Here is an 18,155-nt window from a genome sequence, read left to right on the forward strand (position 1 = left end):
TTACCAAACACATTTTCTTCATGCCAACTACTGGTTTTAAGGTACCAACTCATTTCATTCACATCAAAACTATATATGCATATCAACTTCTTTTCATTATCAACAATTTCAAAACATGATTTGAACAATACTAGTATTCCATATTTAGCTAACCATTACTAGCTCAATTTCAACATGATTATAATACGTACACAAAATCGACTTGAGACTTAGGTACATACCACTTATCAAAACAAAAGGGATTATACAAACATTGTCAAGTTGCAGATAGCTTCCTCGAGGATGGAATCACTTCTTGGGACCTCAAGATGAACCTATACCTAAAGGTAAACAAAACTCGATTCAATTCGAAAAAAAATTAAATTTTGAGTTATTCAAATTGAGTTATACGAGTAAATTAAAATAAGTATTTTGAGTTTTGAGTTCGAGTCGAGTCGAGTCGAGTTTAATTTTACAACTCGAATAATTTAAATAACAGATTGGTGTAAATACCTCTTTAGTCCCTGTCAATTTGAAAATGAGCAAATTGGTCTCTTTCTCTCAACAAAATTACAAAAAAATTAAAAATATTTTCAAAAATTCAAATTATTTTTTAAAATACAAAATATTTATAAAATTCAAAAGAATATATAAAGAATGTTAAAATTTTAAAATTTTCTAAAATAATAATTTTGGGACCTAAATAAGTTAATTAATTATTCAAGTTTATCAAACTAAAGTATCTTATTTTTATTTCTTATTTTACTTTGAAAAATTTTTCAAATATATATAGTTTCAAATTTATGTATTTTAATATGGAATTAATTATATCATAACAAGATTTTAATTCGGCATATTTAATTTTTTAATTTAACTCAAAAATTTTCCTCAATTCAACTCGACTGGATTCGAAAAAAATTCAAATCAAGTTTGGATGATAAAATAGGACTCATCAACTCGGTTAACTCGAAATTTTTTCACTTGATTCGATCGAATGCTCACCCCTACCTATACCTACGCATGGAGAAAACAAATCGTACACTGAGCGATAAAGCTCAATGGTATTTCCATGATTCAAGTCAAAGCATTACAAGTTTATATAAATTGCATACATCCAATTCAAATATCAACAACCATTTTACGTTGGAAAATCAAGTTTAAAAAACGAAAAATAGGTCTAAGGGAAAACCAGAGTTTTAATTTTTTTCCAAAAATAAGAACTTGGTTGTTTTATCTAAAGTAATAAACACTTAATCAAAATTATACATTTATTATTCGTTTAGGATGAATGCTTTGACCGAATAGTCTTCTCTGCTATCCTCAAGCTCCTGTTTGTCGAATGTGGGCTCACTTCAAATAAAAAATTCACAAAATTACCTGTAGGGCAATTTTGTAATTTCTCTAAACTTCTAGGGTCAAGATGTAAATGACAAGAATACATCCAATTTTGTAATTACAAGTTTATATAAATTGCATACATCCAATTCAAATATCATTAACAACCATTTTATGTTGGAAAATCAAGTTTAAAAAACGTAACGAAAAATAGGTCTAAGGGAAAACCAGAGTTTTAAATTTTTTTTCCAAAAATAAGAACTTGGTTGTTTTATCTAAAGTAATAAACACTTAATCAAAATTATACATTTATTATTCGTTTAGGATGAATGTTTTGACCGAGTAGCCTTCTCTGCTATCCTCAAGCTCCTGTTTGCCGAATGTGGGCTCACTTCAAATAAAAAATTCACAAAATTACCTGTAGGGCAATTTTGTAATTTCTCTAAACTTCTAGGGTCAAGATGTAAATGACAAGAATATCTCTAAGAATTTTCTGAAATAATTTCTTTAGTTAATTTTCTCTTTCTACAACTTTTCTTGAATTCAAGTGTTTGAGAATAATGACCAATGCTCTTTTTATGTAGAGAGAGTTCAACTAAGATTAAAATTAATCACATTAATATTAAATTAATAAAATATTATCTAGATAAATATTTAATTTAATTTAATGTCTCATATTAATATTAAATTAATAAAATATTATCTAGATAAATAGTAAATTAAATTTAATATTAAATTTATTAAAACAATATTATCTTTGGAAAAGTTAATTTAAAATCAAGTTATCCGGTAGAGTCTCACTAGGAGTCTAATTTTTCCACTGCTCAGCCACCGAAGAACCACTTTCGTTGACCATCCGTCGATCATTAGATCACTACCATCGTGCCCAACAATGTCATCGCCAACACGACTCCCATAACACCACGAATAGTCTTTGTTTTGCCCGAATAGGCCTGGCTGGTTCGGCTGCTACCGGTTCGATCCGAGCAAATGACTACTCGATTAGTCTGGTCAAGTCACCGGTTGGACCGCCAACCCAGTTTCACACACAGGGCCCGGTTCAGACAATTTTTAGGTTTCAATCTCGTGTTTTCGCGACTGTGAGGCAAGTTGGAAACCTGCTGAGGCCTTGTGACAATTCCAAGGTAAGATAAACCAGTTTCATGCAAAGGATGTAACGTGGGCATCGCTAGAACAGGTAGGGGAGAATATCATGGGTTGAGTGTGGGAGCCCGCAACCATGACACACTTGTGTGATCCATCAAGTTCAAGGGAGGTCATTTGGCCCAATCGGACTAATCCGTTGCTTAGAGAGATTGAAAGTCCATATACAAAGCTGGCAAATATGGAACATAATCTTCATATATATGCAATCTTAGATATGATATGTAAATCTTAGAAGATATGATTCTGTAATCTTAGAGATTTAATTTGTAGACAGCTTTTAATATCAGTCGTTGATGTATTTTGATCTGTACCATTGAATTTGGGGAGGCTCAACTATAAATAGAGGCCTCTCCCCTTCATTGTAAATCATTTCATTCTTGAGTAATAAGAATTCTTGATAGCATTCACTCAAAACTTCTCTTTTGTTCTTAGTTTTTCTATGTCTTTGTTCTTTGTTCATCTTTATTCATCTTTGAATTGCTTCCGCTTTGTGTTGGTTCCTTGGAGGAATTCTGTTGAATCCTTAATTGTTTGGAGTTAGGCTAACTTAGGCGTTTTTGTGCAAAAGAATTACCTAAATCCAAGTTTGTGACACTAGTGGGTCCTTAAATTTTTTTAACCTAATTGATACCTAAACTTGTATTCTATCAAACCAAGTTGGTACCACTGCACTAACATCATTAGTTCGAGCTGACGTGGCATTGTTAACCAATATAATGGTGCACGTGGTAGCCTCTCAGTATACCACATAGCAAACATAAATTAAATTTTTTTTTAAACTTTAAAAATATAAAATAATAAAAAGTATACATTTTTCACATCAAGAATAAACATGGACAAATTGTTTTCTCGATATATTTGTATATGGACAATCATTTGTCCAAATTCATTCTAGTTGTGTTTTTAATATTTTATATTATTTATATTATTTTAAATTAAAAATAAAATATATATACATTAACAAAAAGTATAAAATTTTATTAAGAATGAACTGAGATTTGGTTGTCTAGATTCATTCTAGACATGCTTTATAAAAATAAATTTATAAATTATATACTTTTCAAAATATTATACGCTTTTTATATATTTTTATATTTTCTATTTTTTTCAAAATAATAACATAAATAACTTGATATTTATAAGAAAAAATTAAAAATATATAAAATCACTAAAAATGCATCAAGAATCAATTTGGACAAATGATTGCCGAGATACAAATTAATTTATATATTTTATAAATATTTTTATATTTTCACATTTATGTTTGCTATGTTGTATACTAAGAGACTACCATGTCGCACCACCAGATTGTCTAGCGGTGCCACGTGAGTACAAACTAACGGTGTTAGTGCGAAGGTACCAAACTGGTTAATAAAATACAAGTTTAGGTACCAATTAGGATAAAATACAACTAGACAAGTTCAAAGCACAAAATATATATTAACCTTATTGTTTTTAAACCTTTAACTAAGTTGGTGTCATGAGTTAACTCCAAACTAATTCGGTCATGGAAATTACTTAAAAATTGGGTTTTAGTAGAATAATGAATATGAATATTAATATGATTATGTTTTCGTCTTTTACTATTTTTATATGAAATGCTTAAATAAAACAACTAAAATAGAATATCTATAGATTGAACCCGAGCTTAAAGAAGACTTATTCATTTTGACACATGTCACATTTATTTATTTTTATCTTTGTTAAATACAATTTAAGAATATATAACAAAATTTCAATTCACTTATAGAGTTTAAACTTTTCACCACCAATATATCAAATAATTATCCTTCCATAACCAAGTGAGATAGAATATTATGATATGCACTTACTTTCAAAAGGAATTTATATTTAATAGAATAATTATTATCATTCAAGCGTATAGGATTTGTCGAAACCATTTTTTAATAAAAGGATCGACTTAGATTTTGAAAAACAAAAAACAAGAGTCATCACCGATATATTTTGGGTGTGATTAGATCACCTTGCGATTCAATCGTTTTAATAAAACGTTTTGATTTTATTAAAAAAATAATTTTGGTCTTCGGAATTCAAGAAAAACGGGTTCGGAAGTCGGTTACATGCGAGGAAAGATTAGCACCCTCATCATGCCCAAAATTGGTACCTAATCAATTAATTAATGTCTTAATGTCGAAAAATTAAAAATTCGAAAAGAAAATTAAAAATATGATCCTTTTTAAAATCACTTAATAAATTAAGGAAGGGTGTATTTCACATTAATCGAGAAAAATAATTATATCCAGTGAGTTAAGACACAATACTTTAATCCCGACACGAGAATAAACACCAAAAATTTATTTATTTTTTAGAAATTTTGATTATCTCGATTTTAGAAAAGATCATATCCCGTAAGTTAGAACACGATCCTTTATTGATCCGAGATTATTTTAAAATGTATTTTAAAAATGGTTAAATATATTGTCTTTGCTTTTAAAAATCTTCTTTTCGAATTTGAATGAAAATTAATGCAATGTTTAAAGTGATATGCGAATAAAATATCAAGTTATCGAATGATTACAATGAATGTATTAATAAGCAAATCGTTGTACATACAATAACGATAATAATATAGCATACATCATTTCAATACTAATATTAACAATCAACAAGTAAATAATAACGAATGAACAACAACCACAATAACCATAACAATAAGTCTAAAACTTGAAGGTTTAAAAAAAACCAAATAAACTAACAATGGAATAAAATAACACTAATAATGGCAAAACAGAATAAAATAAAATAAACAAGCCAATATAAAAAATAATGATAAAATAAAACTAATATAAGATGGATTTAAAATTGAGAGTAAGTAAATAAATAAATTAAATATTAAATAACACAGTAAAAAATGATGAAAATGATGGTGATAATAATGACAATAATAATATTGTAAAAACAAGATAATAAATACGTAAATAAAGCATACATGTGACTATATTTATGGATTATAAAAGAGAAAAAATATTAAGATTTAAATATACATAAAAAATAGATATAAAAATAATATTAACTAAAAAAACGAAAAAACAAAAGACAAATTAATAGGTAAATAACAAAGTAAAATTAAGCAAAGGACTACATTGAAATCAGAATAAAATTTGAAGTAAAATTCGTAGCAAATTTAAAGATAAAATCAATATAGGATTAAATTGTAACACGCGCGAAGAAACGAGGGCCAAATGAGCAATAAGTCCAATTCCAGGACACGCGTCACTTCCCAGAGGATTAGCGCGTCAGTGACTAAATTGTCAGTCGAAAAAAACTTGAAGCCCAATTTGAAAATAAAGGAAAGAGTGCGAAAATGGCTAAATTGAAACAGATCAAAAATGGGGAAGGACTTAAAACGCAAATAACCCATTAATAGAAAAAACGCGAATCCTTCCCCTGGTCAGGTCACCGCGCAGGTCAAAGGGCAATAAAGGTCAAAACAGCGTCGTTTTGGCCTCTGAACTTAAAACTCAAAACGGTGTCGTTTTGATATGGGTATTTAAGCCCAAATTTTTTTAAAAAACTTCATTTCAGCCTTTGTTTTTTAAAAAAGTTCAAAAACCTCTCAACTCTCTCTCAACTCCCCAGAATCCGACTAGCTTTGGTCGTCGGACCACCATGGCAGCCTCCGGCAGTCGGCGACGACGCCGCCGTTCGCAATGGCCAGAAAATCGAAAACGTCCATTTTTTTGGGCTTTTCGACTCCCCGACTCAAAAAACACCGATTTTTATCAGAATCGACACCTCCTCCGCAAAAAGGTACGATTTTTATCCTTTTTATTTTCAGTTTTTTTTTAAAAAAAGGAAAAAAAAAAAGTAAATAAATAAGAAATCAGAAGGTAAAAGATCTACCTTCGAAAATGGCTTGTATTTGAACTGACTTTTTTCTGTTTTCTTTTGATTCATTCGTAAGTCAAATACATAAAATCGGGGCTCCTTTTATAGCCTGAAAATACCACTTATTTCTCTATTTTTTCTATTTTTTACACTATTTTTTTTGCTTTTGGACTCTCCTATTCCGTTTTGCAGGTACAGACATGGCAGCACACGTGGAGGAGGCAGCGCGAAGGGCGTCTACTGTTGCGACGTGCGGCGGCTGCTGGTGGTTGCTGATAGGGTTTTGTTTTTTTGTTTCTTGAAAACATTGTGGGCTAGCTAGGATTAGTTTTTAGGTTATTGGGCTTGTTTTGGGTTTGCTAATTTGGGCCTTTTTGTTGTACATGGACTGGACATTAATTTATTGAACTTTTATTTTTCATTTGATTTATTATTATTTTTGTTTGTTGCTTCTAAATGGGTTTGGACAGAATTTGGGCTTTACAGAATTTGGGTTTGATTTATTATTATTTTTGTTTGTTGCTTCGATTGTCATGAGTATTGTTGTCAATGCAAGAAAACATTGGTTCAAGTGCATTGAAGCACATTATCCTTTTATTTATGAGTTGGAGAGAAGTAGAACCAAACTATTTAATATCATATTTGAGATTCAAGGCTACCTCTATTAAAAATGTCTTTAGAATTAAGTTATTTGAACTTAAGGCTGCTCCTCTTTAACAATACAATTTTACTTATTTCCTTTCTGCTCTTTAACAATACAATTCTACTTATTTCCTTATTGAATGCATTGTGCTTCACCATTGCACCCATCCTTTTGAGTTAGTTGATGTTTCTCTTGACAATTTGCCTTGCTTTAAAAATCTAAATCCTCTAGGAAATGAGATGATCGGCATTCAAATACAGGCTGATCGAAAAACATTCAAAGGAAAACGACACTTTATTACAACAATTAATCTAACAAGTCCTACATCCAAAGTGATCCAGCTCCCACAGATTCCACTCACCAAAACAGCTCTCCCAGCAAAAAAGATGGAAACTTCACACAAATTACAAGTCCTGCACATACTTTTTTTTACTGCAATTTGATACGATCGAGACTTTCCGACACCGTTCTCATCCTAGGTCGCAACTCCGGATCAAGTTCAGTGCAATTGAGTGCAATGTGAAATGCTGCAACCACTTGCTTTTTTGCATAAACTTCTGTTAGAAGTGTCGAGTCTATGATTTCAGACAAGGGACGCTCTTCTCGAAATGCTTTCCTCACAAGACCTTCCAATCCCTCCTCGTCGTTTTCTGGTCCAGCATCAGGAAGTTGGCCGGTTAAAACCTCCAATAGCACAATCCCGAATGAGTACACATCGCATTTCTGAGTAAACTTGCTACCGTATACTCGAGCCTCGGGTGCCAGGTAAGAATTAGGAGTTGAAATTCTTGAACCCACTGCAACAGTTTGGGTTGAGATCAACTTTTTGGTTATCAAACTGGCATATTTCGAAGTCCCAGAGACAAGGCGAGTGAGTCCAAACCCGGAGATGTAAGGCTGGAGTTCATTGTCAAGAAGGATTTTCGTCGATTTTAAATTGCCATGAGCGTACTTTCGAGGGCTGGACTCATGGATGTACATTAAACCCCTTGCAGTTCCTTGAATAACTCTCAACCTTGCAGCCCAAGAAAGTGGTGGCAAATTATCGGTTGGTCCTCCTGCATTAAATTAAGAACCACATTAGAATGGCTAATAAATATAAATTGCATTCAAGATAATAACAATGCAAATATTGTGTAAGTGGTCCAGCTTTTATTAAATGTCATCAACAAAAAACATGATGTATAAACAAAAAATGCAGCTGACAGTCAACTTGATAGGGTCCATTCAATTTGTATGAGCATAAAAGCAGCAAGGACCACACTATTATATATCATATATGTTCTAAACTTGATAAAGTGAAAATGATTCCAATAAAAGGCATGCAAGACAACTCTTTTAAAAGAGAGACAAAATATATCACAGGTGACCCAGGGCTGAGTTAATACATGACCGATGAGGACCAACAAACTCTCTAAATATATAGACTACGTGTGTGTGTGTGTGTGTGTGTGGGTCAGGAATTGAAGCAACATTTGAGTAAATGCATTAAAGCAAGAATGCTTCTATATTAACCAATACACCAGTAGAAGTATCATGGAAGCCCTTTTACTAGGTGTGAAATTGCATTTTGACCCCTCTACTCAAAAAATAAGCAAATTAGTCCCCATACATTAGATCAAAGAGCCAACCTGTCCTTTTTGTTAAAGAACCAAATAGTGGCATGTGGTCTCATGCTGAGATACAAGGACCAGTTTGTAAGGATAAAATTTTTTACAGAAGAACCAATTTACTATTTGATCTAACGTACAAAGACTAATTTGCCCATTTTTTTAGTAAATGAGGCAAAATGCAATCCAGCTCCAAGTACAAGGCCTCCATGGTAATTTTACCTTGATACACCTAATATATTAGATGATAAACTATATAATATTAAGGAAGATCATGTACTAGAAAATGAGTACAGGTAAATTCTAGACTTTTGGTCAAAAATACATTATAAAAGTGCCTCAAAAGCGTTATCATGCACAAAAACTCCGATCAACACTTTGAACCGATCATAACCTATGAGCAGAAAGTTGAAATTGAAGCACTAAAAGTTGTTTTTCTTCTGTTATAAACTACAATAACCAACAATTCTATCCACAATTAAGAGCCAAACCGGGATTTATCGACACAATGCCATCATGTACACAAAATAACTACTGCGCATAATGCAGATTCAGGGGTACATTCATAGCAAAACCATAAACCAACATTGAACTACAAAACATGTTCCACAAACATTGACATATGTTGTAGTACAAAATGAGAAGTCAAAGAGGGGAATGTTACCATGTAGTGCAGCATACAAGCTTCCATTACGGATGAAATCAGTGACCAGCAATTTCTCATCATCAGCATAATAGTAAGCTCTCAACCTTACAATATTGGGGTGATTAACTCTCCCAATAGCCTCTACTTCGGCCTCGAATTCTTTAAACTTCAATGGGGCATCGCCCTCGCTCAACCTCCTCACGGCAACAACCGTACTCCCCAGCGTGCCGGATCCCCTCCCCGCCACCACTTTATACACTATACCACTCCTACTTTTCCCCACTACATATGCGGATGCCCTTAACAAATCCTCTAATTCTAAGGCAAACCCTTCATCAACCACCATGAATTTACCGTTTTGTCCTTCTTCTTCAACCTCCTCCCTCTTTTTCTCTTTCCCCATTTTGTCCTCCCCGGTTTTCCATTTCCTCCGAACCAACCAAACAAGTACTGAAACCGCTCCGATCACCGCCGAAACGCCGGAGATCAAAGGAGCTGCCACCGACCCAATTTTCTCCTTGTGTTTATCTCCATTCCCATCATAAAAAACAGGGGTTAAACCTTGGGGATTTTCTGGGTTTTCTTCAGGGTTTAAGATAGCTCTAGGGTTTTGAGCTTCAGGGCAAAGGTTCCCTAATGGAAACCCACAAAGATTAGGGTTTCCTGTAAATGCGGTGGGACCTTGGTTCACCAAAGAACCAACTTGAGGCACTTTCCCTGTTAAATTATTGTGCCTCAGATCCAAGCTTATCATAACCGGAAACTCTCCATAAGAAGCTGGAATTTCACCTGAAAACTTGTTGAAAGACAAATTCAAGGTCCCTCTCAAGCTTTTAAGCTCAACGAGTGACTCAGGGAGTGACCCATTGAGTGAGTTGGAGGAAAGGTCAAGGTGGGCTAAGTTTTTAAGTGATTTTATCTGTGGAGGAACTGATCCAGAAAGCGAGTTATGAGACAGGTCAATATAGACAAGGTTTGTGGCATTGAAGAGATGATACGGAATCAGTTTTGAGAAATTGTTTTGAGCAAGACTAAGACGAGTCAACGAGTCGAGAAGACCGAGTTCCGATGGGATATAACCAGTTAACCCTTTGTTCGGAAGAAAGATCGAAGTGACTCGTTTCCGAGTACAACCGATTCCTAACCAGTGACATGGGGTTGCATCAGACTCGGACCAACTTTCAAGACATCGAGTTGGATCAGATTCCACAGCTGCCTTGAGAGCAAGAAGAGAAAGACCATCAGAATTAAGAGACGAAACCAATGAAGTAAACAAAAACAAAAAAGAAACAACTTTAAGAACTAAACGTAACATCCTTTTGCCACTCTTTCTAACACTTCATTCGATCATTTAATCCCAAAAAAAAACCCAACTCAACTCAACGCAACGAGAAGTTGCAGAAGAAGAACAAGCGACAGGACAGTGTCTGATGTGGGGTTGTGTTTTGTATAAAAAATAAAAGTTTGAATTTCTTGGTGAACAGTGATTTTTCAAAAAATATTATTAGTTTATTGAACATCAGTCACATTCTTGTTATCATGAAAATGAAAAAGAACACTGACAAATACCATCATTAAGTGGATGAGACATTGGAATATTAATGGTTTGATTTACCTCGAAAGTTGTTCTTTCTTTTCTTGATTCTCTAAATATTATAATAATAAGTAAGTTTTTGAAAACATTTTGAATTTTGTCTTGATCCAGTTTTTTCATTAAAGGAATTTTCTTAAAAGAATTAAATGTTTTAACTTAATATCAATTTGGGTAAATTGTAATTAGCATGTTTACCTTTTGGTGATTTAATTTTAATTTTTTTTTATTTTAAGTTGCTGAGTGTGGAAATACATGCCGCTTAGCCAAAGAAAGATGATGGATAGTTGGCTGAAATGGGTACTAAATATTTTGCGAGAAGTTTCCTCTAAATCACTGGTATGGCTATCGAAATCGTGAGCATCGTTCCAGATCCAAGATTGTTATTGAGAAATGGCTCGGCCTAGCCCATTCCTCGAAAGAAGTTTTTACGGGATCCCTATCTACCAAAATTTTTACTTCTGGTTCCGGCAAATGAATAATCATTGAGTCCTCCTCTTTCCGGAAACACATACAAAGAGACCCACCAACAGTCAGTAATTAGTGAACCTATGAAAGACGCTTATAATTAGTTTCCTTCTCTTCTATTTCTCATCTATCTATCTATTTCTATTTTAGTTATTCACTAGAGCAATTATGATCTGGAAGTCAATTTGGGGCAAGTGTTCGAATCTATTATGACATATCCATGAGGCGCTCAACGGACCTTTTTAATATTATAAAACCTTTTATGGGCTTTACTTACATTGGTGCAAAACCCATTTATTCGTGCAACTGGTGTAGTGTATTCATATCTCAATTAAAAGTTCCAATGTGGAGTTTTTTTCTTTTACATGGATGGAACAAATAATATTACTCTATCCCAAATCACGTGCGCATTCATTACTACGGGATACTTGAGTATCGATATTTAGTCATTTAAGGGGTTTTTATTAGCTTTAGTTTTAATAGAACTAGAAGCAGAATTATATATTTTATTTTGCTATATCCGTGTATTACTTATCCTTACGAAATATCAAACGAAATAGAACGATTTGAGAAAGGATATAATGAAATTATTTGATTGGTTTTTCCCAAATAGAGAAATGCTCAGTTTTATTTGACCCATAGGTCCAACAAAACCAAACCATTACACAATTAACAATTCCAATTAAATTAATAGTTTTTACTATTTAGATATTCAATTTGACTAGAAAATCGAATTTAATAATTTAATCGGTACCGTAATTTATTTAATTAAATTAAATATTAAATAAATAAATTAAATAGAAATTAAATAGAATAAGAATATAATATTAATATTAATATTATTTTCTAATTTTTAATTCAAATTTCTAATCCTAAAACTAAAATAATAATAATTAAATAGAGAGCTCTTGTTCTTATTCGAAACGCCGCGTGATCTTTAACTAATTTTGCGCTTCAGTATAATTACCAGGAGTAAGTGCTATAGCCTGTTTCCAATGCTTAGCGGCTTGATCGAACCAAGCCTCCGCTATTTTAGAATCCCCCTATTGAATGGCCTATTCTCCCTGGTCGAAATAGGCGGTTCAATTCTCCGTTAAAATTATTGGTGTATGATCTTCTTTGTTCATGCTGCTTATACCAATCAAAAGCTTTCTTTTCCTTTTGTTCTACAGTTCAACTTTTTTTTTATTTGCAAACCAAAATCTTAACCATTTTTTTCTCTTATCTTCTATCATACCAATCGTCGAATCGTTACTTGAAACTCGCTAACCAAACTTAAAAAAAAAAAAAACTTAATAGCTCAGTAACCTAAATAAAAACTTTAGAATAGTTTACTGACTTAAATAAAAAAATTTAAATAGTTCAATAACTATTCTGTAATTTTTTTAAATTAAATGATTAAGACCTGAGCTTATTAATAATTTAATGATCATAAGTGTAACTTATTCTAATTAATAATTTATACTAACTTAAAACTAATATAATTAAAATATATATAATATAAAAGCTCCTTAGTCAAAATGAAGTTTTCTTACGTCAATAATGTAAAATAAATACCATAATAGGATAAGGAATTAATATACACGAAATTAGGCAAAATCTATAGTGAATACCTTTCGTGTATATTAATCCCTTATCTTATTTTGATATTTATTTATTTTATATTTTATATAAAAAACCCTCAAAATTACCTTTCTTTGTTAACATATGGTATATAGTTGTTGCTCTTTTACACATTTAAAAAATAGTTAAATTTTATAATAATAAAAAGTTAAATTTTAATTTTAATTTTTATTGTGCTTAAATTAATATTTAATATTTATATTTTACAATATTATTAATTAGTTTAAATAATTAATTTTATTAAATATTCAAATTAAAATAAATATATATAAAAGGAAGGTGTTGACATGTGAGTATCCAAATTTTGCTCTCTCTCTCTCTATTATAGGAAAGCTAAATTTTAATTTTACTTCATCTATTATGCTTAAATTCAATACTTTAATTTTTAATACAGATTAGTCTTATATTTTATTAAAATATTACCGATTATATATAATTTAAATGCCTTAAAGGTACACGTGATTTTTCATTTATTTTGAGTTTATCTTATTTCTTTTCTTGACATTACAAGACATTCGATTAAAAAAAACATTACAAGACAGTAGTCAAGTTTTAATTTGGCCCCTATACTATGCTTAAATTTGAGATTTAATCTATATGCTTTAATTTTTATATAATCTGATTCATCTACTTTTATAATAACATTAGTTAGTCTAAATGGTTAATGGTGTTAACTATTTCAATTAAAATGTTTACATCGACTTTTCTTAAGAACACTACTCCAATAAAATATATATTTTATCATGACGAGTTCGAACGGTGCTTTAAGAAACAAAATATATATACTATCAGTATTTTGAACATTATTCTTGTTATTACGTTACTACTAAGTGAATATATATATTAATTTTAAAATGCTATATCGATAAATTTAATAGAAGAATATTAACGGCAATACCGATTGGTCTGAATAATCAAATTCAAAAATGAAAATACTAATAAGGTACTAAATTCTGAATATAAAAATGTATAGCGACCTGAAACATATTTGAACTTTCAAAATTTGATCCGATCAAATATGCGAATAGATAGAATTGATTTTCAAGATTTTGAAAATTTTATAGAGATTAGTTTTGTTAAATCAATCTACTTTTTATATATTGAAAATTTTATATTTATTATTTTATCTCAATCTCTTATTATGTGGTTTAAAGAAATCATTTGTCCTTTTTAGATGTAATGAAGGTATAAATTTATACCAAAGAGAAATAAATCAAAGGTATGGATCTGTGTTTGGACGGTGAGAAAATAACAGCATGAAAGTATAGAAAATATACAAAGGATAATCTTTCCCAAGAAACCTGCACTGATTTCAAAGGAGAAAACAACAGATGCAATTGTTATATCGATATATATATTATTTTGTCACTACCTGTATGTTGAAACTTATCTTTCCAAACCATTTTTGAAATATAATAAATTAATTATCTATAATTACTCGTTTTTTATTTCTTAAGGTATCTACAGGAGCGAGTTTGATAACTTTTTATGTTAAATTTTAAATGTTATATTTGTGCTTTATTAAATTTATTTAATATTGTGCATAACTTATTATCATTATTCAATTTAACAAAGTGTGAGTTTGTGTCGAAAAGGACTTGATATAGAGTCTAATTGTCGTCTGTCCGGAGCATATTTGAAAAATGCTGATCATATATTCCGTAGGTGCCCTTTTGTAGTTGGTATTTGGGAATGTGTAGGTAGGTGATTTGGGGTTCAGTTTGACGACAAACATGAGTTGGTGGATTGGTTGTTCACCAACATCAATAAAAAGATTCGGGTAACTCATGGCTGTAATTAGAATTCTTTATTTCCTTTATTGTTATGGAGTATTTGGAACGCTAGGAATGATTTAGTTTTCAATGCTAAAACCCCAAGTGCGGATGCTATTCTTACTTATGCTACTAAACTTGCCTGTGAAGCGGGGCTAGTGTTTTCTTCTTCCGTGAGTTTAGGTGGTGCTTCAGGTCAAATTGTGAAGTGGAAACATCCTCCAGAAGGTATCCTTTTGTTAAATACCGATGACTCTAGACGACATGATAATGGTCATGCCTCGGTTGGGGGGTTAATCCAAAATGCTGCAGGGATTTCGATGTCAGGGTTTGTGATCAACATTGGAGTGACGAACAGCCTTGAAGCGGAGCTATGGGGCATACGGCAAGGGTTATTACTAGCAAAGGAGAGAGGATTGTTGCCTTTAATAGTAGAGCTCGATGTATCGGTGGTTGTTCATTTTCTTAAGTCCACGATGATTGATTCTCATCCTTGTTACACAGTGGTTAAAGATTGTTTGGAACTCATCAAGGGAGATTGGATTCTGGAAATTAGACATATTTTCCACGGAGGCAATAGGTGTGCGGATCAATTAGTGAACATGACTCATGATACCCCACATGGTATTACTATATTTGATGCTCCCCCTCAACAAGTCTGAGTTTTGATGGAGGAAGATTTGCTTGGCTTTTGCACACTAAGATCATAGTTAACGCCTACTTATTCTTTTTATTTTCTTATTCTTATGTAGCAAAAAAAAAAAAAGTAGTAATGAGTTAATAGTAAAAAGCTATTAATTTTTATTTGCCAATTACAACAAGACAATAAGTAAAATTAATTACAATTTTCTATCAAGTACAACATTTAATTAAGTATAAAAAAGAAGCAATTTTAATCACGGAAGTTAAGGGAGATGGCGAAAATTTCTCCTACCTTAATCAGTGGTCGAGGGTTTGATCCTCGCTGTGGGTATGGAGCCACTTTAAAACTATTTGTCAGCATCTATACTCTTAATAAGCCTACAGAATGTAGATGATTAGTTATTGGGCTCACTCCGATAAATACTTTGAGAAATTAAAAAAAGAAGAAGAAGCAATTCTAACTATAACATAATGGAGCAATAGTTAAGGTCTCCGACATTTCATTTATCAACGGTGGTGAAGCTAAAAGGGTTGACAGGGGTATCGATCTCCCTAAAATAGAAAAATTATCATTTAAGTCTCTTTATAATTTATAAAATTTTAAATTAGCAATGATAAAATTACACTTTGGCTCCTAAAAAATTATAAAAATTTGATTTAATCCTTTAAAAATTATAAAAAATATAAACTATTAAAATAGAAAATTTTATTTTTACTATCGTAAAAATATATATTTTAATTCCAATCCCGTAAAAAAATTATAACTTCACCCCTGATTATCAGTGTAAAAATTCCATTGATGTAATCTTTCCCCAAATTATAATATGATTTTATACTAATATTTTTAAAAAAATCCAATACGACATAATCCAAAAATGATAGAATGTTACTTCTTTTAAAACTTAATTCCAACCTTTAGATGCATTTGAATCTGAGTGGATCCACTTGAAAAAATCCCACCTTATGCCTCACCATTTATATATATGACAGAAAAGCCCTCTAAATTAACGGTTAAATTTTTTGAATTTTATTGTCTGATTCAGTGACTGCACGGTGACGGCCCCATTGAAATCTCACTTTTTGGAAAAAGTAGAAACGGTCTTTTCCGGAATTTACACCACATTTTATTTGAGATCCAAAAAAATCTCTCTACCACCCTTCCCATCAAAAGTAGAAATTTGTATGCTCCAAACTCGCCTCTTATCTTTCTATATTTTTTAATCCAAAACTATTGGATTCAATGATCAAAGTTGATACGACATAATGAATCAATATTTATTGATGAGTAGAAGAATATATTTTGGATCAAAGTTGATACGACGATCAGTATCGGAGATCAAAGAAGAAAGTTGTTTGGATTTTGATTTATAGATTTGTGATGTTCAAAATTGTTTCATGAAAAAAAATTGAACTATAGAAGAGAAATGGAAAGAGAGCTTTTGATTGGCGCATGTGGTGCAAATAAAGAATGTCGTATAATAACGAATTTAACAGCATAGTGACTTCAATAAAAAATTTTCAAATAATTCATTGACTATTTTGTTACTTTTTTAAGTTGAGTGACCTTAAGTATAGTTTATTTTTTTCCAACCTTTTCAAATTCAAATCCTCATTCCATCCTACCTAAAGGAGACCAACGATTTAGGGTGGGTTTGGATGGGCAGTGGGGTGTAGTGCGGTATGTTTAGTTTATTTTTTGTCTCATGATACAGTATCTAATCTCACTGTCCCGCTGTTTTTACACTAATTGCAGGTAAATGCACCGCCCATCTAAATCCATCCTTAATCACTTACATATTCATTTTAGAGTAAATTCTATGGATAGGGATTTAATTATGAAAATATTTTTATTCTGGTCACTTAAGTCTTTTTTTGTTTAGTCACTAATGTTTTCAAATTTTGATTTTTAGTCTCTTTGCCATTAAGTCGGTAACATAAGTTTGATGTAACCTACTTTTTATTGACATAATGACAAATTTAACCCTATAATATTTAAATATTTTATTAAATTGATCCTAAATCTAAAAATTAAATAAATTTAATTTTCAATATTTATAAAAATATCAATTTAGTCCTAATTTTAAAAATAAAATAAAATAATAGATGAAAACTTAAAAAATGTAGCAATGAAGTACACTTGTGTTGTTAGAAACCAGCAAGATAACAAATCTATGATCCGACACCTGTAATAAATGTTTCATCCTTTTTAAGATCTAGCAATGAAATACACTCACGGACGGATATAAAGAAATAAAATAAAAAATAAAAAAAAAACCTTAAGTCTCATTAAATTGAACTCACCCAATTTCTTTGGACAACTTTTGATTTCTTTACGGTAGTCTTCTCTAATCACAAGAGTGTTGCTTAGAAACATCTATTCAGTCACCAAGATTTGTTCGAAAAATAAAAAGACTTACATAAAAATACAAGGTTCGAAAAATAAATTTAAATAAAATTTAAGATCCGTTTTTTATATGAGTCTGGGTTTTAGGAAAATTTTTTTGGGTCCGAAATTAGCTTGGTCTGAATACATTATGTTATAAAATATTATATTAATTATATAAATCACTAACCCAATAATAATTAAACCCAACTAAATAACTCTACCCAAAATATAAAATTTTAAAATTTATATTTAATACAATACAATATTTATTGTATTTATTTGTGTTTTTAATATAAATATTCTTTAATGTATTTTTAATGTCTTAGAAAACTTTTATTTTAGCATTTTTAGTGCAATTAGTGTATTATATATTTTAAAACTTTTTAAAATAAAAACTAATCTAAAAAATAAATATGGGTGGGTCGAGTCGAATCCGAGTTTATA

General features: G+C 31.0%; 1 protein-coding gene and 1 long non-coding RNA gene across 2 annotated transcripts; one reads left to right on the top strand and one right to left on the bottom strand.

Annotated features, from left to right (window-relative positions):
- Nucleotides 1-6,045: 6,045 nt before the first annotated feature.
- Nucleotides 6,046-6,901, top strand: LOC128043085 (uncharacterized). The gene is made up of 2 exons (XR_008198703.1): nt 6,046-6,252; nt 6,523-6,901. It is a non-coding gene; the product is annotated as an uncharacterized LOC128043085 (long non-coding RNA).
- A 277-nt stretch (nt 6,902-7,178) lies between these two features.
- LOC105786227 (receptor protein kinase-like protein ZAR1) lies at nt 7,179-10,714 on the bottom strand. The gene is made up of 2 exons (XM_012612569.2): nt 9,248-10,714; nt 7,179-8,031 (listed from the first exon to the last, which is right to left on the bottom strand). Exons 1-2 carry the CDS (start codon nt 10,542-10,544, stop codon nt 7,403-7,405), a joined length of 1,926 nt encoding a protein of 641 aa, XP_012468023.1. The 5' UTR covers nt 10,545-10,714; the 3' UTR covers nt 7,179-7,402.
- Nucleotides 10,715-18,155: the final 7,441 nt, after the last annotated feature.

Source organism: Gossypium raimondii, chromosome 1 (assembly GCF_025698545.1).
Source record: "Gossypium raimondii isolate GPD5lz chromosome 1, ASM2569854v1, whole genome shotgun sequence".
Lineage (NCBI taxonomy): Eukaryota > Viridiplantae > Streptophyta > Magnoliopsida > Malvales > Malvaceae > Gossypium > Gossypium raimondii.